Source organism: Lontra canadensis, unplaced genomic scaffold, assembly GCF_010015895.1.
Source record: "Lontra canadensis isolate GAN:19392208 unplaced genomic scaffold, GSC_riverotter_1.0 scaffold45, whole genome shotgun sequence".
Classification (NCBI taxonomy): Eukaryota; Metazoa; Chordata; class Mammalia; order Carnivora; family Mustelidae; genus Lontra; species Lontra canadensis.
In genome coordinates, this window is record NW_022631039.1 from 1,103,441 (window position 1) to 1,126,395 (window position 22,955).

At 43.6% G+C, this 22,955-nt stretch overlaps 1 protein-coding gene across 1 annotated transcript in view; it reads left to right on the plus strand.

Annotated features, from left to right (window-relative positions):
• LOC116876316 (S-adenosyl-L-methionine-dependent tRNA 4-demethylwyosine synthase TYW1-like) overlaps positions 1-22,955 on the plus strand; it is a 199,739-nt gene that overhangs the window by 102,814 nt on the left and 73,970 nt on the right. The window contains exons 12-13 of the mRNA XM_032872374.1: positions 2,757-2,934; positions 20,227-20,362. Coding sequence (XP_032728265.1) covers positions 2,757-2,934; positions 20,227-20,362 — 314 coding nt within the window. The remainder of the gene's footprint in view (positions 1-2,756; positions 2,935-20,226; positions 20,363-22,955) is intronic.

Sequence of the window (22,955 nt, forward strand, 5' to 3'; positions counted from 1 at the left end):
GCGTTCAGGTCAGTTTTGCAGTTCAGGTTAAGACTGTCTTTCTACTTTCTGCTCATTGGGGGAATTAAAGTTAATGATGCTTTTTATAAAAAGGAAATGTTATGCTTATGGTTGAGTTGTTTTGGCAACGTACAGGGAGTTAAGGATCAGGTTTTTAAAAAAACTTGATTCTTAAGATCTTAGATTTCAGTTATCTAAAAAAATTATTCATTTAAAAATACTGATGTGAAATACGTTCTCAGCAGATGTCAGCTGCCTAATTTAGGTTACTCTGATTTTAGCCTGTGTTGTGCTAGCTTGATCTCTCGGGGATTTAGTTGCAGTTGCTTATTTCCACATAGAGAGAGAGTGAGAGTGTGTGTGTGTGTGTGTGTGTGTGTGTGTGTGTGTGTATAAAAGAAAATCACTTCCTGGAAACTAAGGTACAAATGAGTGGTGAAATCTGAATTTATTTTCTCTAGGTTTGTTGTTGTTAAGGTGATGTTGACTGGGATTCAGTCATTGTAAGAAACCAGGATAACGGCTGGAATAAATTTTTAGTGAATGTTTCTGGTGTCCCAGGCACTCTGCTAAAGCCTTTGACAAGCATTATCTCAATTAATGGCAACAAAAGTTCTTGGAGGTAGGGACTTGTTACAGTTCAGGCAATTATGTTTCCAAGGTAGTTGGTAAGTGACTGAGAGGGACTATGAAGATGGTTCCCCCCACCCTCAGTCTCCCCAAAGAATCTCTGTCCTTCAGAGACTATGTGCTTTGGAAAAAACCTGGAGTTAATTGATAATATCTGAAGTAAAGGTGATACATCTTTATTTCCTTTTTTATACTCTAAGTCTTCCAGATTCTCTCTTAGATTGAGGGACTGTCATGAGTGCCTTCTGCATTTGAATGGAGAACAGTTCTTCTCAACCCATTGTGTACACAGGGATCGGATGGGGAGTGTTTTTAAAAAATGCCCGAGTCCCATCCCCAGAGGTTTTGATTTAATTGGTTCGGGATACCACCTGGACATTGGGATTTTTTTTTTTTAATTTTAAAGATTTTATTTATTTATTTGACAGAGATCACAAGTAGGCAGAGAGGCAGGCAGAGAGAGAGAGAGAGGAGGAAGCAGGCTCCCCGCTGAGCAGAGAGCCCGATGCGGGGCTCGATCCCAGGACCCTGAGATCATGACCTGAGCCGAAGGCAGAGGCTTTAACCCACTGAGCCACCCAGGCGCCCCGACATTGGGATTTTTAAAAGTGCTTTGGGTAGGTAGTTCCAGTGTCCGGTGAGGGCTGAGGACCTGTGGTGTGTGCCAGCGGTCCCCAAGCTTTGCACTGTGGAGTCACCTGGGGAGCTTCCAAAGCCACTGTAGCCCACGCTTCTCCCCCAGGATTGGGATTTAATTGGTCTGTGCTGGCGTCTGGAGTTTGGAAGTGCTAAGATTTCCCAGGTGAGTCCAGTGTGTAAGCCGATGTGGGGCCTTCTGGCTTATGCCGTGGTTTTGGACTTTGGCTGCACATTAGTATCACTTGAAGAATTTTAAAAACTCCCATAATCCCATAAAAACTCCCATAACCCACCCCGATTAAATACAGTCTTTGGCAGTGGACCTAGTTTTTGACACTCCTGGTGATTCCGGTGTGCAGCCAAAGGGAAGTTCAGGATTCTTCATTTTCTCTCCTGTGTACTTTTGGACCAACTCCATTTAGTTTCACAATTCAGAATACTTGTGAGTAAAGGGAGAAATGATGGGTCTAGAAGATGCTTTTCCTTATACTGAGTTCAGCTTCCTCCCCTCATATTTTTATTGTCGTAAAATATACAAAACACAATGTTTACCAGTGCGGTCATTGTAAAGTGTACGGTTCAGTGTCATTAGGTATTTTCTTGATATTGTGCAGCTGTGACCACTGTCAATTTTCAGAACTTTGTCATCATCCAGAACAGAAGTTCTGTACCCAAGAAAAAATAACCACTCGTTTCTCCTTCTTCCCAGCCTCTGGTAACCTTCCACTTTCTGTCTGTCTGAATTAGCCTATTCTAGGGACCTCAGATTAGTGGAATCATAAGTTCGTCCCTATGTGTTGACTCTTTTCACTTAGCACAGACTCGTCTGTGTTGTCACCTGTCAGCATCACGTTCCTTTTGCAAGGCTGAATAATATTTCATTGCACGTTTACACTAAGTTTTGTTTATCCACTTAACTATTGATAAACATTTGAGCTCATTTTCTTAAACCAACATGAAAGAACACAGAGCTAAGCAGATTACGGAAAGTGATGTGTTCCGCATTCCAGATCGTTAGCTAACAGAGTTCGCTTTGTCAACTCGTTTTCCTGTAGTTCAGTGGGGGTTGAACTGAGGGGATATTCCTGATCTTTCTGATTTACTAATTCTAGCCCTTTCCCCTCGCCCTTGTTTTGTATTATTTGGATGGTTTAAAAAATGAATTTGCCTTCTGTAACCAAAGAACCATTAAGAAAAATTAAGAATCTTTGGGGCGCCTGGGTGGCTCAGTGGGTGAAGCCTCTGCCTTCGGCTCAGGTCATGATCTCAGGGTCCTGGGATCGAGCCCCACATGGGCTCTCTGCTCAGCAGGGAGCCTGCTTCCCCCTCTCTCTCCACCTGCCTCTTTGCCTACTTGTGATCTCTCTCTGTCAAATAAATAAATAAAATCTTAAAAAAAAAATTAAAAATCTTTCATTAAGAAAAGTGAAAGTGATATTCTTTCCCCATGTTTTCTAGAGCTTGTTCTTTTTCACTGTGTTCTCCAGGAGTACCGGGTGTCAAAGAAGAACGTTTTGAAGAAGGAATGATGGTAAAGCACTGTGCGTTGTCCCTAGTGGGAGAACCCATCATGTACCCGGAAATCAACAGGTTTTTGACACTACTCCACGAGTGTAAAATCTCTAGTTTCCTGGTCACAAATGCACAATTCCCTGTGGAAATCAGGTGAGCCATCCAGCTTATTAAGATACTCTGCTAGGATCTGTGTTTGGCAGAAAGGCCTTAATGTATTCATAAAGGGCTTATTGATTACTAATTACATATACATGTTGGTTTTTTAGAGGTGAGAGATGGGCCTACTCTTAAAAATTCACTCTATTAAGGAAGATAACATTAGTAAGAAGAATAGAGGCACAAATTAATTGTTGGGCAAATTCAAAAGAGAATGCAGTGTTTTTTCCAGAAGGGTGAAACTTCTCAGAGAAGCCACTGTTTAATTGGAATCTTAAAGGTAGGAAGCTGTAGTTTTTAATAAGAACCTCCTGAGAGAGGTAGGAAGTTAGGGTGTTTGTGATACCATTATGTAAATATAGTTCATCTGGACCACAGAGTGTGCGAAAGAGGCTGGCAGCTGGAAGCCAAGTTGAAAAGGTAGGGGGTAGATTGGAGAGGACTTCAAGCGCTGTTCTTTGGAAAAATCTTGCTTCCTGCAGAGCAGTTTGCTAGCATGGTATAAAACGGGAGAGCCAGAACGCAGGCAACCAGACAGGAGAGTGTTTGTTTAGTTAAGAGTCATGAAGATGAAAGTAAGACAGTGAGAATGAGGAACCCTACAAAAGACATCATGGAGATGTAGAGATCAGCTTGGCAGACTGCATGGCTCTGAGAGCTCCACGTGTAAGAGGACCAGTTAATGACTGGAGGGGTTCCAGCCATGTTGACTGCTAGGGTTATGGGGCCCTGGAGCAGTAGAGGATCTAATAAAGAACAGGTTTAACACGTAAGATGTTGAGTTGGTTTGGGTGACTTAGAGGGAAAGCTTTCCAGATGCAGATGACCATCTTCTCTGGCCTGGAAATGACTTGTTTTTTTTTTTCGTTATACTTGAACTGTGCACGTATTATAACACCAAAAAAACATTAAATTTTACTTATTTTCCTGTGCTTTCCCCATAAGACTGAGTTGCTTGAGACCGGTGACCCCTGCTTATTTATCTTCACGTCACTAGTGTAGTGCCTATGAGTTCTTGGGAGATGGCTAGTGAAGTGTTGGGGAAATTTCCACAGAGGAATAAAAGACAGTGATCTTTTAAAATTCAGAGTTGTTTTGTAAATACTGACCAATAAAGTATAACAGGAAAAAAAGGAGAAAATAATTTTCAAATTTAAGAAAGACCGTATAGGAGTGATTGATGTCAGAGTCATGGAGGCCTGCCTCATTCCCTTTTTCTCTTGCCTTCCATTTACAACTAATCAGATAGATACCCATAACCAAACAAAAAAAAAGCACCTCTGTACAGCACACCAGGACACCCAAGAGAGGCATTCGTGTGTGCACCCAAAAGTGAGTGGATTGGGCAATGGAGTGAGGGGAGGCAGCAGAGGCTGCAGGGACAGGTCTGGTAGGGAGCCAGCACCACCCTTATGGCAGAGGAGGTAGAGGCTGAAAGCAGTTGCTACAGAGCTCTCTCTGCGAAACCACAGTGACTTGAGGGGTAGGAGGTGGGGAAGTGAAAGGGAAGGGAGGAAGGCAGACACCGAACTGAAGGAAAGTATGTTTCCTGCTGTCTGCCCCAGGGGATTTAGGTGAAAGTGCCCATGGAGCTCTGGGAACCCCTACTTGAGGATCATGGGGCACACCGAAAGCCCTAGGTGCTAAGCACACCCCACCTTCCACTGTGCTGCCACCCCCCCCCCCCCGCTTTTATTTTAAATGCGCAGCTCTCCCAGCCTTAGTGGGGAGTCAGTGCTGGTAAGAGAAACCAAAGACTTGTGCTGCAGCACCACCTTCTGGAAGAGAAGAGGAAGGCTTCCCATCACCAACCTGTTAAAACTATTAGAATCAAACTAAACAAGGCTTTTACATAAATAAGAAAGGTGTCTGCTGCTTTAGATGTGGTGGCAGAGGCACTTTTCATGAAACACTATGAAAAATCATGGTAATATGGTATCACAAAAGGAAAAGGACAATTTTCTAGTAACAGATCCACAAAACACGGACTATTGCAATCTGATACATAATTCAAAACTAGCTATTATGTTGGACTTCAACAAACTACAAGAAAACTTATGAAGGCAATACTGTGACCTCAGGAATAAAATTAGTGAATAGAAGAAATACTTTACCAAAGACATTGAAATTCTAATGAAGAACCAAACAGAAATTCTGGAGCTAGAAAACTCAAAAAATGAAAGGAAGAATGTATTTTGAAAGCATTGGAAATAGAGCAGATCAGATGGAAGAGAGAATTCATGAGCTGGAAGATAGGGATCTAGAAATGATTCAGGTGGAAGAGGAGAGAGAACTAAGATTTTAAGAAAGTAAAGAAACCCTGTGAGAGCTATCAGACTCCATTTGGAGAGTTATGATTAGATGAATGGGAATTTCCAGAGGGATAAGAGAGAGAGAAAGGAGCAGAGAGCATATTTAAGGAAATAAGAGCTGAGAACTTCTCAAACTGGGGAGGGAACTGGACGGACAAGTCCACAAAGCTAATAAAACACTTATCTCAATGTGAAAAGACCTTCTTTAAGACACATTATATTGAAACTGTCAAAAGTCAATGGTAAAGAATTTAAAAGGCAACCTGGGGGAAAAAGACAATAACTTACAAAGGAACCTGCATTAGGCTTTCAGCAGATTTCTCTGCAGAAACTCTACAGCCTTGTGAAGAGTGGAATGATTTTTTTCAAAATAGTGAAAGATAAAACCTGCCTCCCAAGAATATCTGGCAAAGTTATCCTTCAGATATGAAGTAAAGATAAAGGCTTTCCCAGACAAACCACAACTGAGGGGAGTTCACCACCAATAGACCTGCCTTACAAGATACGTTGCAGGGAGCTCTTTAAGCTGAAATGGGAAGATGAAAATACACAAAATGCTAATTAAGGTGGTAAATGGACAATTAGAAGACTGTAACTTTTTTACAATAGTATATTAAACCCTTAATTATAGCATAAAGTTTAAAGGAAAAGTATTAAAAATAATTGTACCTGCTACCACTTGGTAACAAAATCACAGCATGAAAAGGTAATATGTCACATCAAAAATACTGAAGAATAACAGTCATCATATGGTTTCACTCATATGTGGAATGTAACAGTGCAGAGCTATAGGGGAAGGGAGGGAAAACCCATGAGAGATGCTGAACTCCAGGACCCAAACTTTGGGCTACAGAAGGGCGGGCGTGGGGGGATGGGTAACCGGGTGTTGGGTATTAAGGAGGGCACGTGTTGTGATGAGCACTGGGTACGCAACTAATGAACTGTTGAACACTACCTCAGAAACAAACGGTGTGCTATATGTTGACTAACTGAACATAATAGTTAAAATAAATACTGGAGCATCAAAAGGGTGGAATTATAGGCAAATCAAGATAAATGGCTATCTGCAGAAAAAAATGGCTATTTCATCTAGAGGTGTTTTTTGTAATCCTCATGGTAACCACTAGGCAAAAAATGTAGAGCATAGACAGGAAACATGAAGAGGGGAGACTGAGCAAATCATGGAAACCACCAACTTACAAAGGTAGAAACAGAAAAAAAGAAACAGTGGGAAAGCAAAAGATAAAATGGCGCTAGTAAGTCATTACGTATCAATAACTGCCCAAAATTGAACCCAGCAATCAAGGGCTCAGAGTGGCCGAATGGATTTCAAACAACAGCAACATAAACCACACAGGACTCCGCTCTATGCTGCCTATAGGAGACTCTTCTCCAGCTCTGAGGACACCAGCAGGCACAAAGTAAAAGGGTGGAAGGTGACCATCCAGGCGGTGGGAATCAAAAGAAGGTAGGGGGCGCCTGGGTGGCTCAGTGGGTTAAGCCGCTGCCTTCGGCTCAGGTCATGATCTCAGGGTCCTGGGATCGAGTCCCACATCGGGCTCTCTGCTCGGCAGGGAGCCTGCTTCCTCCTCTCTCTCTCTGTCTGCCTCTCCATCTACTTGTGATCTGTGTCTGTCAAATAAATAAATAAAAAAATCTTAAAAAAAAAAAAAATATTTAAAAAGAAAAAGAAGGTAGGTGGGGCATCCCTCTCTCCAAGTCGAAAAGGGTCACGGGGACAAGGAAGGTCATCACACAATGGTAAGTGAATCTGCACGTCAAGAAGATAGAACACTTGTGTGTACAGTTCCAGTGCCCAAGCACTGAGTACATTAGACAAATACTAAGAGATCTTGAGGTACAACTCAATAATGCAATGACAATAAAGGACCCAGATACCCTGATCTCAGCAGTGGATGGATCAGGAAGTTGATAAGGAAACCCCGGAATTGAACCACACTTCAGAGCAAACAGACTTCACGGACATATGTGGAACATTCCAAAGGAAGTCAAGAACTTGGTTGGTTTAGCAACAAAAAACAACCTGATCAGAAAATGAGCAGAAGAACTAAATAGGCATTTTTGCAAAGAGGACATCAAAATGGTCAACAGGTGCATGAAAAATTCACAACATCACACATTGTCAGGGTGATGCAAATCGAAAGCACAGTGAGGTACCACCTCACACTTGTTAAAATGACCATCACCGAGAAGACGAGACAACAGGTGCTGGCGAGGATGTGGTGACAAGGGAACCTTTATACTTTGTTGGTGGGAATGTGAGTTGGTGCAGCCACCATGGAAAAGAATGTGGAGGAATATGGAGGTTTCTCAAAAAATTAAAAATAGATCTACCATATGATCCAGCAACTCCACTTCTGGATATATACCCAAAGGAAATGAAAACAGGATTTTGATGAGATAAGTATTTCCATGTTTATTGCAGCATCATTCACAATAGCCAAGCTATGGAGACACCCCAACTGCCCATCAACAGATGAACGGATAAAAACCGTGTGGTACATACACACCACGAAATATTATTGACCGATAAGAAAGGAGGATATCCTGCCATTTGCAACAACTTGGATGGACCTCAAGCACGTTATGGTATGCAAGTGAGAGAAAGACAAGTACTGTATGATACCATTTATGTGCGGAATCTCAAAAAGTTAAAAAAAAAAAAAAAGTAAATGATGGTTACCAGGGAATGATGGAGGGTGTAAGATTGGTGATGTTTAAGGGTACAAACTTGTAACAAGTAGTAACTAAGCCATAGAGACCTAATGGATAGTATAATGAATAGAGATAATAGTAGTGTACTAAATTATGTAATGTCATAAATGTTACTCTGACAACCATATGACAATATACAAATGTAACGCGTTATACACCTTAAACTTACAGGGTCACATGCTCAATTTGTTCAATAAAGAAGACATTATTGTTTGTAAAAAGAATGATCATACACAGGCATGCACAAAGTGAGTTTAAAATTTAGCATCCTAGGACATCAGAGTTGGATAAAATTGACTAATGGGCAGTAATAAGAAAACCAGTGACATTTTCACAAGGATAGCTAAAACAATACTTTTTAAAGTTGTATAAAAAGGTAAAGTTAAAAGGGAAATGTTTTTAAAATGTCAATGTATAAATTTTGTGTGGGTTACCATTCCTTTTTAAACATTTTTTAGGTTTAAAACCCCTGGGTTTTCAGATGGCTCATGAGGGAGGAGTTGATATAGGTGTTGGGATTTATATACACACAACAAAAAGGGAGTTTATCCCAAATCTGAGGCATATATATGTAAAAAGAATAAATCTGCTAGAAGTGGGATGTAGGTAACTCTCTGCAAAATGGTGACCAGAGAAGATGATTCATTGTTTGCACGCACAGCACTCCTTGTGAGTGGTCACGGATTGAAGAAGATTACAGGGCGGTGCATAAGCTGTGTGCTTGAGAGTGTCCAGCAAAATGCCTGGCACATCATGAACGTTCAGAGAGTGTTCTTGGGTCTCTCTTCCCCACTCTTGCTGGTCAGCCTCATCTCAGAACCCGGGAATCGCGATAGGACAGTGTCCACACTAGTCTTGACTGCCATCGGTGAAAAATGGGACACAAACGCGTTGATTAAACCAGTTGTTTAGTGTGGGCACTGGTAAACTGGGAGGGAGGCAAGGAGGAAGTGAGGCGGCAGGGGCATGAGAAGTCAGCAGATTTCTCGGATGTTGAACATAAGAGTTTTTAGGAAACGGAAGGGTATACCCTATGAGTAATGAGAACGAAAGAGTGCTCAGAGAAGGAAAGTTCCTTTGTGTGGATTTGGAAAGCGTTCTTGAAGCTCCTGTATCAAGGCTGCTGGGGCCCAGGGGCGTGCGTCCCTTCTTTAGTTGTCCTTACTGGGCGAAGGAGAGAATGTGTGGGAAGGAGCCGCTTTAGGTTTGGAGCTCAAAGAGTTGGCGTATCTTGGTTATTTATTGAAATACCAGTGTGGACGGAGGCAAAACCCAAAGCCGAGATCCACAGTTATGGCTGGGCTCCGCATACTGCTGCTAGGATCTGAGAAGAATTTCTGTTAACGACACCCTAGCAGAGATGGATTGAAGAGCTTGACGTTCGGGTCTACCTTTCTCTAATGCACAGCAGTCCTGCTGGTGTGGCTGTGACGTGCATGCCCGGCGTTAGGGGCCCGAAACATGAGGTGACTGTCCTACCCCTACTCTTCCCCAGAGTGATGTGTGATAAGTTCAGAAAAAGAAGAGCAGCTCTGAGATTTGACATACCAGATACTGAGATGTGTTAATACTGAGTATTAACTAAGTGTTACAGCTAATATTGTAAGTATTAACTAAGTGTTATAACTGGTATTGTGACTAAGTATTAACTAAGTATTGATGCTCAGTATTTGAAACTACGAGTTTCAGATACTCTGGGCTATAGAGCAGTGAAAGAAAATGGGCCTGAGGCGCCCCTACTTTTCAACGGATACTTTCCTGACCTGAGGGCCTCTCTGAGTTGAGCTACGTGCTCTCTTGTCCCTTCAACCCCCTGGCCCAGGAGAGAGCGGGAGGAGGAGTGCTTCTGAGTCCAGATCATACTGTTCCAGTCCTGTGAGTTGGGAGGAATCCAAATGCCGGTTGTCTCGGGCGTCTTCGTTTCTTCAGGACCACAGGGCTGTAGACTCACCGACATGACTTTGGGAGGTTACCTGTAGTGTTTGTAGTGCCTCTTCCGTGCCGCGGGTCAGCTCAGGCAGCCGAGCCGGCGCGCGAACCCCTCGCAGCCGTTTTATCACTGAGCGCGCTCTGGGCAATAATGATGCACTCTCGGTGATCGGCGGTTTACTAAGTTGTTTTTTTTAATTAAAATTTTTTTCCCTAAGTTGCTGCAGTACCACCCACACTTTAATACCTTCTAAGGAGGTTCTTGACTTTGTCCGTTGGCCTTCCCTTGACCCACACGCAGGTGTAGTTCAGGCTACTTCCCTTTTCGTGACGCTTTTCCTTAAGAGAATTTCAGTCCGCCCTCCGGCTCCGGAGTGCGTGGCTTCGTGCTGGCAGTTCTCCCGCCGAGGGCAGTTGTACAGGGCGTGGTCCTCAAGGATGTGGACAGACGCTAACACCTTGGGCAGTGGAGAAGGCTGTTAGACTCGGCAGCCTTGTCATTTTGTTAACACGGGCTTTTATCATGTAAGACACTTAGTATTAATAGTGGGACTGGGAGTGACTGGACCATGAAAGCCTTGTCTCTTGAGGAAAGGCCCTCTTAATTCCACCAAAGCAAGTGGTTTTATAGTGGTATCGTTAGCCGGCGTGGCATCTTGTCAGCTACCTTTTCTTACAGTCACTCATCTTAAAACCGAATCACTCAACGTAACCACCATTTATTTAGCTCATAACTCTGGGTGCGCTGGCTTTGCTGGTCTCAGTGTTGTTCATGGGCCGGTTGGCGGATCGCCGGGCTGGCTGGTCTATGCGGCCATGGCTGGGACCGCTGGCCTCTATTCCTGTAGCTTCTCACCTCCCGGTAAGCTCGTCTGAACATCCTCACATGGGGGCAGGGTTTCGACAGCCGCGCAAGAGGGTGAGCTTCATGCCCAAGTGAGCCTCTGCTCGGGTCATCCCCGCTCACTTCCATTGGCCAAAGCAAGTCCCAGCTGAGAGGACACCCCTAGCTGCGGGGCAAGGGGACGTGGATATAGGGAGAGGAGGAATTTAGGGCCGTGTTTGTCATCCAGTGTATGGCACAATGGGCTGTAGTGGTCAAGGAGGTTAACCTTGAACCACTGGGATTCCCTATTTTTTAGGAACTCAGTTGAAAAAAAAAAAAAAAAGATAATTTTATGGGTTGGCTGGAGAGGCCCAAAGGTTTCAGATTGGCAGATGGTCAGAAGTAGGTTTTATTTGTCCTGAACCATGTTTAAAAGCTTTTTGTTTGTGTTTTTAGGGCAACACTTAACATCCAGAGATTTTGCATAAAATCTGAATTTCTGACTTTTGGAAAAGACAGTCTGGCAAAAATTGTTAGAAGCCAAGTAAAAAGCGCTGCTTTTCCAATACCAGAACACTTCACTCTTAGCTGGTTTTATCACTCACTGCCCTCTGACACCGGATGTGTGGGTTTTTCCACACCAGCAGCTTTCCGGTTCTCTGCGGACACCAGCTGGGTCCGGGCAGACTGCGTAGCTTAGGGGCTCAGTCCCATACCGCACCGGTTCTCCTGACCAGCGAGCTGTAGATCGGGGCTTCCCATGACTCCTTCCTCAAGCTCAGTGATGTGCTAGAGCCGCTCACAGAAATCAGGGAAAACCGTTTATGACTATTATTGGTTTATTATAAAGTATACAGATCAGGAATAGCCACATGGAAGAGATCAAGGGACCTGCTATGGGGGGCACTACACTTCCATCCCATCTCCAGGCACAGTAACCCCCTGTCCTACCCCGCCACACACCCAGTACCTCAGTGTGTTCACCAGCCGGAAGCATTTGGAACCCCATCGTGTTTACATAGGATTGAGTCAGTCTTTCTCAGTTGGTGATGAGCTCAACCTCCAGCCTGTTTCCCTCCCTGGAGGTTGAGGGGTGGATCTGAAAGTTCCAAGCCTGTAATCACGTGGTTGGTTCTTCTGGCTGCCAGCCCCATCCTGAAGCTGTCTAGGGGCCCAGCAGGCGTCACCTCATTAGTAAAGTAAATCTTTATGGTTGAAGGGGGCTGGTATGGATAACAAAAGATGCTTCTCTCACCTCTGTCACTCGGGAAATGCCAAGGGTTTTAGGAACTCTGTGCCAGGCACTAAGCGTGAGGAATCATATCTTATTATACAGTATCACACCAGGTAATGGTTATTCCTTTGATGAAGCTGTGGTTCTCAGTTTGCCAGGCTGTTCCCCGTTTTGTTGTCTCCGCCATAAGGCTGAGTGTCACTGGCCACTTGTCAGAGGAGATGCACTGTTCATTCTCTTACTGCAGAGAAGTTTCTGTCACTGTTTCTAACAAACAGAAAACCATGGAAGGTACCACGTGGTCAAGGAAAATGGAAGCATGTCACTTTGAGTAAGGAAAGAATATTCTTGCGTGTTTCATATGCAGTTTGCGTTTTGGTGTCCAAAGAACTTTCTCCTATAAAAGTGGCTTGCTTGGCTCACAGTCTATCCTTGGCCCCTACAGACAAGTGAGCTTAGGACCCTTGTAATTCTGTACAGTGTTTGCGTTCAGCCCTGCAGTCAGAGAGGTCCATCACGCCATCATTCTGCGAGCGCACGCCACGTTATTCCTTCTCAGATTGCTCTGGGCTGTGACGCCAGTGCCCTGCAGTGGGACACCTTGTTAAAGCAGACCTCGGGAGGTCCTCGTGTTGTGCGGTGATGAAGCTGTTGGGAGTGATGTTCTACAACACGGAGTAGCTTCTTCTCTGAGGATTCTTCGAGAACTGACTGATTTGTTCTTCCTTGGACATTTGAAACCTATGACCGTGTCTCTCTTTTCACGAGTGTTTTAGGGTTTAGAGTCTCCTTATAGACTTTGTGTAGCTCTTGTAGACGGACATACTCTTAGCTTCATCTTGAGTCCCCATTTTTTCATTATTTTCTTATCTGTTTTATGTTATTTTTAAGTCTACACTTAAAATCTGATTTTTCTCTTCTGGTAAATATTGTTGATGCACAGCTGTCTGTGTGCCAGCAGCTGATCCCAAGAAGACAGAACTGTGTTCCGTATCGAGCTGTGGCACGATGAGTGCTTAACTCCCAGACCCCGCCGCCTCCACCGGATTTGTCCCTTTGCTCATTTACTGCTGAGCACTGAAGCCGCGTGTGAACTGCATGCTCTTGTTTTGCTTCTCCCATCAGTATTTCTGTGATTTTGTTTGCTGTATGTTTTGTTTTTAGTTTTTGTTAAGCCATTTACCATATGTGTCAGAGAACCTCTATAAATTGGATAGCTCTTCCCATACTAGATGCTTAGTGAATGTTTGAAGAAATGCATGAATTTTAATAAAAATAGTTTTTGTGTATTTTTTAGCTCAAAGAGTTTTCTTGTATTTTTTAGGTTACAGAAAATAGCTTCCAATTAAATGAGGATTATAAATATCACCTGATCCTTTGAGTAGAAGCTTTTCTCCCCCTCCCAGCCTGTTTTGTTTGTAGTAAATATGTTAAGTTTAAAATATAGTCTTCTCTTGTGTCTGTGAATTCATAGAGTACCTTTCAGAAATACGCTGGTCTAGGGGCGCCTGGGTGGCTCAGTCCGTGAAGTGTCTGCCTTCAGCTCAGGTGATGATCTCAGGGTCCTGGGATCGAGCCCCACGTTGGGCTCTCTGCTCAGCGGGGAGCCTGCTTCCCCCTCTTCCTCTACCCCTTCCCCCACTCATGCTCTCCTTTTTTCTAATAAATAAATAAGATCGTTAAAAAAAATAAATATGCAGGTCTAGATAGGCTAAAAAAGAGGAAATAGAGTCAGGTGTTAAGACCTGGTCTCTGGTCTAGAAGAGATCTGGTTTGAATCCTAACTGAATCTCTTGCTGTCTTAGTGACACTGAGAAAATAACTTCTCGGGGCCCAGCTTCCTAACCTGTGAACGGATTTTATAATGACCATCTTATAGTGGCATTGTGAGTATACGAGATCATACGTGAAAACACTTAGAAGTTTCACTTTTGGAAAGGTAGGCTAAGTAATAATTTGGTCAAAGCGTACTTTAAAACAGGCATCATTACTCGAGATAAGGTAGATGTTTCTTAATAATAAAATTTTAAACCCACTGGGAACATAAAAGAATTTAACAATTTAAAATTTGTAAACACAATAACATGATCTCAATATTGAAAGAACTATGAAGAGAGATGGTAGGTTTTTAACATAATTCCCTCAAACTGTTAAAAGAAGCAAATTAAAATCAATAGCAGTAGTGAAGATTTGAACAACTAAAGCAACAAATTTAGCCTGTGTTACAGAAATTGAGCATTGGAGCCAGAAACTTTGGCATATAATTTTTTTCGAGAGCATGGAATTTGCTTACAGACTAATCACCTAATGGCCGTATGCTGGGCTTTATAGCAAGTTTCAGCAAAGTATTGAACTCGTATAGAGCATGATACCTGAACATCCTGGAATCACACTATAAATCAACACGGAGAGATTAATAGAATATTCTAGTATGTTTGTAATTTATCAGTTACTTCTGATGGGTTCAAGAAGTCACAGTGGATGTCGAAAATACTGTGATGGGTAGTGAGGGGAATAGAAACGAAGCTTACGGGATAGATGTCAGCTGGATTAACAGAGTACAGGACCTGCTGCTCTGCAAAAGCAGTGAGAACACTAGCAAACATGGTCAGAATCAACTTTTCTTAACCAAAGACACACAACAGTCTGAGGAGCATTTATTCTAGAAAAATGGTTGAATCTCAATGGGGACAGTAAGTCTTGTGATGCGTTAATATGTCCTGTTTCGTGTCCTAAGCTTCGTGGTGTCTTAATATGTCCTAGTCCATCCCCACTGCCCAGGGCTGCAGTAGCCTAAACCCGATAGCTTGTAGCCCCAGGAAACACCAGCGAGGGGAGGCGGAACCGAGCAGGGGCTCCTTCAGAGTCCCGTCTGCAGAGAACCATCGCTCCGCAAGTTCTGTGGCCGCTGCCTGGAAGCCCATGCACAGGGCTTGTCTTTATTGAAGTCACTCATCCTGTCCAGGGAAGAAGCTTTTCTCGGGGGGTGAGGGGAGGGGGAGGGTTTCTTGTTGGAGCCAGTTTTCGGCAACTGTTAACTTCGCAGCTGCCTGAGGCAGTTGTTATGGTTGGGGCAAGCAAGACGCCGACCAAACAGATTTAAGGAAAAGCTGGGAATGAGATGTTCATAGGGAACTTTGAAAAGCTCCTGTGTATTCCTGGGAAGCTAGAAGCCGGGCCTGCCAGGGAGACGCGACAAGGCTTTATGCTCTCACCGCTGCCTGATGTTGATGTCAGAAGCAAACGGAGGCAGAGTTGTCAGCCGTCCGCCTCCACTTGCCCCGACACGCGGAAGCCTCAGTGGAGGTGGGAGCCTTACTGGTTGAAGGCGCTTAGGGCTGTTTCTGGCCAGTCACTAGCAGACTACTAAGCTAACCAAGCAGGCTAAACGCAAGGAAGAATTACAGAATTTACCAGAGTAGTTCAGTAACAAGAAAAACAGCGACAAACAAATAAAAAACAGCAACCCTGCATTGGGAGGTATCTGATACCCAGAGTCATGCATAATATTATATAAAATGTTAAATGTTTATTTAAAAAATCATGAAATAGACAAAGAAGTGAGTGTGTGGCCCATACACAGGGAAGAAAACAGCTAATCGAAAATGTCTTCTTTCTTTTTCTTTTTAAAGATTCCACATACAGGTAAGTTCATGCAGCATTTGTCTTTCCATATTTGGCTCATCTCACTTTGCATAATGTCCTCCAGGTTCATCCGTCATGTTGCAAATGACAGAATTTCCTTTTTCCTCATGGCTGAATAATGTGGCATTTTCTTTATCCATTCATCTGGTGATAGACACTTGTCCATGTCTCAGCTATTGTGAATAACACTGCAGTGCACGTGGGGATGCAGATATCTTTTCAAGATACTGATTTCGTTCTTTTGGATAAACACCCAGAAGTGGGATTGTTGCATCATATAGTAGTTCTGTTTTTAGTGTTTTTGAGGAGCCTCCATAGTGACTGTACCAATTTACATTCCCACCAGCAGTGCACAGGGTTCCCTTTCCTCTGTGTGTCCTTGTCGCTCATGTCATCTCTTGTCTTCTCGAGAAGAGCCATTCCCCACGGGGCTGGTACTTGGATTGACATCTCCTTGCTTATGAGCGACGTTGAGGTCCTTTTCAAGCACCTGTTGGCCACTTGCATGTCTTCTTTGGAAAAATGTCCATGCTAGTCCTTTGCCCATTTTTAAATATCAGATTAGGTTTTTTGCTTTTCAGTTGTAGGAGTTCCTTATATATTTTGGATATGAAACCTGATTCAGACATAAGATTTGTGAAGATTTTCTTCCATTCTGGAGGTTGCCTCTCTGACCTTGTGCAGAAGCTCTTTAATTTGGTGCAGTTCACTTGTTTTTTTTTTTGTTGTTGTTGTTGTTGCCTGCACTTTTGGTGTCATATCCAAAAACCGTTGCCAAGACCAAGGTGAAAGACCTTTTCCCTGTGTTTTCTTCTAGGAATTTTACAGTTTGGGGTCTTATATTTAAGTCTTTACTCCATTTTGACTTAGCTTTTGTGAGTGATACAGGGATCCAGTTTCATTTTTTGTATGTGAATATCCAGTTTTCCCAGCACCATTTGATGAAGAGACTGCCCTTTCCACATTGAGTGATCTTGGCTCCCTCGTTGTTGACTATATATACACATGGGTTTATCTCGGGATTCCTGATTCTGTTCCATTTGTCTGTTTGCTTTAATGTCATTCATGTTTTCATGTGAGTGTTAACATCATACTTTTTTATTACTGTATCTCTGTGCTGTAGTTTCAGATCAGGAAGTACAATGCTTCCTGCTTTGTTTTTTTTATTTTCATTAGGATTGCTCTGGCTATCCGGAGTCTTTTGTGGTTCTGTAGGAAGTTTAGGATTGTTTTTCCTCTTTCTGTGAAAAGGGTCATTGGAATTTAGTAGGGATTGCCCTGAATCTATAGATGGCTTTGGGTGTTAACAGACATTTTCATTATCACCATATTAATTCTTCTGATCCATGAACATGGGATATCTTCCCATTTATTTGTGTTTTCAACTTACTTGATCAATGTGGGGAAGTTCTTGAAACTAATACAATACACTTTCTAAGACTCCATTCCTAGAAGATGATTCAGTCTTGAGAGAGGCCCCAGAATGCGAGTTTGCAGGTGCTTCTGATACGGGTGGTCCTGACCACACTTGGAGAAACACTGCTGTGAGGCTTTCCTTGACAAAGGGCCAGCCAGTACTGTCTGTGAACTGACCGTCTGAGGGAGGCATTGTGGTGCGGGGCTGGGGGAGCAGGCTCTGGGGTCCCATCTCAGCTTGGGTGTCAGTGTTGATACTTGTGGATTCTCGAACAAGCTACTTAGCCTTTTGAGTCTCAGTTTCATCGTGTCTAAACTTGGTAGAAGTAGCGACTACTGTGTTGTTTTACTGTGAAGGTTTCATGAACTAAAGAGAAGGGTGAAGCACAGAGCACCCAGCGCCTGATGAATACTCGGTAAATCCTTCCCCTTTGTCCTCCTCCTCTTCTCCTCCTGCATAATTCGTCCGCAACTAACAGCCCAGATTCTGGTTTTAATGCTGTCGATGTTTAGACCACTTGGGTTATTTTTTTTTAATGTTTTGTTCAGTAGGAACGTCAAACTTACTCTCTAAGCTGTTTGATTTCTTGCAAACTTAAATCTCTTCCTTTTTTCCTTGCTGTAGAGATTGGTTCTCATTCTACCTTCCAAGCCAGTGGCCTGCTAATCTCTATGGAAAGGCAAACAAGGAAGAGGGATTTTTATGTCCAGTTGTCAGCGCATTTGTATTTATGATTGTTCTTAGTTCAGATTTAAATGAGCAGGATGAAGGATCGTCATAATAATCTTACCAAGATTCACTGGGTATTTTCACTGGCGATGGGGTTTAGGATTGTATTTCCCTTTTATTTTATTGTCCTTTTTAATTGTTCTCAACAGCATTGTGAGACTGTCACACACAAATTATTATCATTATTTTAAGGTTATAGCATTCTCTTGCATTTTGGGAACAAAAATGATGCAATCTCTGTATAGAATAGTGATGGATAAATGGCCGTGCCGAGAACCTCTTGCTTGTCCTCGGGAATAGAGGCCAATCCGAGGCAGATGTAAGATCCTTGAGGCTCAGAATATTTCTCCAAGGTACTTTTCATGTTTTGAGTCCCTTAGGAATAAGCCCTGTAATTCCCAGGGACTTTAACTCCTCTTCATGCTTCCTCTGCTCTTTGGTAAGAGATGTACAAACTTCCTTCATCATAGCATCTCAGATTTTAGTACCGACTAAAATTTCTTACTGGTACTGTTAGTGTCTAGGGCTTCCTTTTTTGCAAGTGAGGGAAGTTTGTAAAATAACTGTGGCCTTTGGAAGTTACTGTTCATAATCCTAAGTAGTTATGAAGGCGTAGTGAAAGGTCACGCTGGTTCCCACTTTGCATTAGGCAGCTTTATGACAAAGTCCTGTAAGTATCAGATAGTGATGGCCAGCAGTGTCCGTTAAAACAGTCTCTTCTATTTTCTGTGCGACATAAAGTCCAGTTAAGGTAGCGTAGCTTGTCTGTTACTAAGGAGGCTCCCAGCAAGAGGGGTGATGAGACCAAATGTGCCATTAACAGGGCACTCCTGATTTTCGTTTTCCGTAATTGATGTCCTTTGCTCAGTCGTGACACAGGGTTAAACTTCTAAGGGTCCCCTGTGTATGCCAGTGCTGGAGACAGAGTAAAGCAGTGAGTCTGCCAGTATTTTAATCACTTCTTAACTTCGGTCAGAGCTTCTCCGCTCTTAATAACTTTGGGCTCAGGCCCTTCTGATTTTTCCACATGCCACTAAGCAGACCATTATAAGCATTGGTTTGGCCTGCCGCCCTAAAAAGTTAGGTTAGCTCAAGTCAACAACATCGAGTAAAAAGTAGCTTCACGGACCTGCCTGCATGGCTGGGCTAAAAAAAATACGGTTCTTGCCCTTCGAGGTCTTAACATTCAGAGACTGATTAGGCTGATACTGATAGATACAAAAACATAAACCACTTCGGTGGTGAATTTTATGGCATGTGAATTATATTTCAGTTTTTAAAAGTGCATAGACTTGGAAGCAAAAAATGCATAAGTAAATTCTGGGGGTAAATACAAATTCTGGAAAGCTAATAGTGAAGAATTTGGTCAAAGCATTATTAAAGGGAAATTTCTTTCTAGTTGCAAATTTATCGAAGAAGATGAATTATGACACTCTTTTGCTTTTTGTTTTAATTTATTAGAAAGAGTGAGAGAGAGAGAAAGCACAGGAGGGGGCGGTCAGAGGGCGAAGCAGACTCCTCACTGAGTGGGGAGCCCCATGTGGGGCTTGATCTCGGAACTCTGGGATCATGACCTGAGCCGAAGGCAGATGCCTAACCAGCTGAGCCACCCAGGAGCCCCTGTGGGACCCATTTGAAGGGAGAACAGGAAGGTTTTGGAAAGCATGGAGTCTGGACTTTAACTACCAAGTAGACTAGATAAGAATGAATGACTTTAATGAAACGAGTCCATGAGGTTGAGTAGTGGGGAGTGAGTGGTGGTCAGGAGACTGATCAAGAAGGCACAGAAGCCTAACCTGCCGCACATATTCTTCTTGGGGGTCTGGTCCTTTATAAGGCTTGGTCGCTCTTTTGGCTCCACACTGCTTAAAGCTCCCTGACTAGGTCATCGCTCGCCTCCACAAGGCTGAACTTTGAACCCACTCTGGCTCTCCAAGGCATAGGTGAGGCTCAAAAAGGGTTTGAGCTTTTTGGGTTGTTTCTTGGTCCTTCGAAAACTTCTTCCTCAGTGAATTGAGGACGGGAGGTGGCCTGTCAGCACAGACCCCACACGGCTGCGGCGTTTCCGCTGTATAAAGCTTGAGTGGCAGGGTTCATGGCGAAACCCAAGTCTGAGACCCCTTCTAATTGCCCTGGGCTCATGGTGCCTGACCTGAAGCTGGATCTCACTTTGTTTGTTTTCCACTAAAAGCTAGTGTTTGAAGAGGGCCAATTTTAAGTAATTGAATGCTTTCAGTTTCTTAAGAGTGGCGTCCGGTCATTGTTAGACATAATCAACGGACAGCCCATTCTGTCACGTTATGAAAATCGTTTCTTTTGTCCTTCGGGAGAGGCAGAAGCCTGTAGACCTGTGCGATGTTTTATTACCCCATGTCCTGTAGGCTGTAAATTCGACATCATGAAAAGCCTGATACAGGCATGATTTTTCCCCTGTTTTTTGTTTTTTTAAATTACAAAGGAACCTCAAACCAGTTACCCAGCTGTATGTCAGTGTGGATGCCAGCACCGAAGATCGCCTGAAGAAAATCGACCGCCCACTCTTCAAGGATTTCTGGCAGAGATTCCTCGATAGCTTAAAAGCTTTGGCAGCAAAGGTAAGAACTGTGACATCTTTAAAAGAGCGAGAGAGAGAAAAGAAGTGGAGAAGAGGGTTTTTTTTCCTTTTCTTTTTAAAATAATAATCATAAAAAAAGAAGAAAACCTTCAACCTTTGTTTAGCCTTCTACTTTCATTATTCAGTAAATATTTGTTGAGTTCCTCTTAAGTTTGTAGCACTCTGCCTTATATGTATAATTTGCACTTCACGTATTTAAGGAGACAGAGACACAGTCCAGAAGTTAATTAATAAAACGTTACAAAGTAGCCAGCTCGTAGCAGCCCTAGAAGATGTGCCAGCAAATATTGTATATGTTCAAATATGAGGTTAATTTTCTTGACTTTCTAAGACCAAATTTCCTACCTAGTAGGGAATGCAACCTCAGAATGTCCAGATTTTGGCTTTCTCTGCCAACATTTGCCCTTTCTTTCTTTTGTTTTTCGATTTTATTTTAAAAGAATTTATTTAGTTACTTGACACAGAGAGAGCTGGGGAAACAGAAGAAAGAGAGAGAGGCAGACTTCCCGCTAAGCAGGGAGCCTGGGTGGGACTCGATCTCAGGACCGGGAGATCATGACCTGAGCGGAAGGCAGACGCTTTAACTGACTGAGCCACCCAGGAGCCCATGTTTGCCCTTTCTTATGTCTTCTCTTACGTCGTACTTATTTTCCTATTCTTTCAGACCTCACGTCACCTTCTGATTCTTCTTTTCCATTAACCCCATATCTCGATAGTTGGTATTTTCTGTTAGTTCTGCCTCTGTTGTTCTCTTGTAGCAGTCCCCCTTCCTGTCCTCTCGCTTTGGCCCCGCAGTTCTCGACACTTTACCCAAACACAACAGATAATGGGAAGACCCGCAGGACCTTCAAAAATCAGTTTCTTATTCCTAGTGGGATTTGAGAATCTGCATTTTGAACATCCCTCCTCTCTCTCCTTTGCCCGGCACTTACTTCACCCTTCTCTGTCCGGCCTCAGAAGGCCGTACTTCCTGCCAGTGGGCGCACCACTTCTTGAGTCTTGGGTTCCCTCCCCAGAGCCTGGGTCACCCTTTCTTTCCATGTCTTTGACCTGCAGAAGTTCTTTGTGACTCGCGGAAGTTCTTTGTGACCCGCGGGCTCGGTGTCATGAGCACTTCAGGTCTGAAGCCTTCCCCAGGGGCAGATCGCCGTCCCCGTCTTTCTCCTTGGGTTTTGTATCGATAAACACACATCATTTCTTTGGTTTTATCTTCGCTGCTTTTCTCCTCAGCTGGATTCCTCCCTCTTGTCTGAGCCGCACACGAGGTCTAGCGCAGCACACTTAATGGTATTTCAAAGTGATCCTTAGAGCATGAATGGGTGGAAACCCAACGGACTCCACAGTGCTGATATGTACATACATGTTTCCGGACTGTTCAGATGTTGAAAACTCCCCCTCCCCCTCTTTTGTGCTGGAGAGGTTAAATCCGTACCTGTGTTTGGTGATTTGGCGATTAAGGCTGACGAATCAGCACGTGGTGTCTGATCGTCTTGGACTCTTTATAAATGATCAGGCTGGGTGGGTGATTTATAAGGCGGGCAGGCTGGGTGCTTCTTGGGCTCCTAAAATCTCGGTCTCTGGACTCCACGCTTAGCTCTGTGGCCTTTACCTGCAGCCGAGACGGGCGTTGCGTGGCCTGCGAGTGGGAATGCGCGTAGGTCGGAGGCAGCCAGCAGGAGCCCGCGTCGTGGGACGCGTCTGAGCTCGCTAGCCGCGCTGTGTTCCGCGTCAGCTGCGGGAGACCAGAAGTGCGCTTTACTAGATGGGCTTAATAGCTGCTTCTTTTCTCTTTCGGTCAGAATTTTCCACAAAACGCATTCTTATCTCGAAGTCACACGCCTTTGCATGTCCGTTTCCATTCTGAGTACTTCGGATTGACTCACTGAGAGTAATGCGGTAACTTGAAGTTCTGCAGTATTTTCCAACCTGTGAGCTTTTTACACACAACGTCATTATTGTGTCCACGTCGCTCTGGTTGGAAAGGGTTCCTTGGGCTGTTGAGACGATCCGCGGGCAGATGGGCCCCTGGGCGGCCCCGTCGGTTCAGCATCCGTGACTCTTCATCTCCGCTCAGGTCATGATCTCGCGGGTCGTGAATTCGAGCCTGGTGTGGGGCTCCGTGCTGGGTGTGGAGCCTGCTTAAAAAAATGTGAAACTGTGTGCTGGCAGATCAGGGCAGCCACGTTCTAAGCGTTTTGTAGCAGTTAGAGTCCCTGTTTCTTATATGGTTTACGTCGCCATTTAGGAAAGAATGTCTGTTATCTGTGGCAGGAAGCTGCTCTGCAAACGTTTCTTAATTGTAGCTGTGTTATTTCCTTCTCAATATCGAATATCACTGATACAGTAGATACTATCAAGAAAGGTCTATTTTACTGCTGCTTGACACTCACAAATAGAACACTTAGTCGCAACTGTTCTTACTAGGTAGGGTCACACTGTAATCTGGTATCACTGAGTTTTTAAATAAAAACTTTTAAATAAGAGTGACTTTTCAGATTTTTTAAAAAAGATTTTATTTATTTATTTGACACACACACAGAGAGACACAAGTAGGCAGAGAGGCAGGCAGAGAG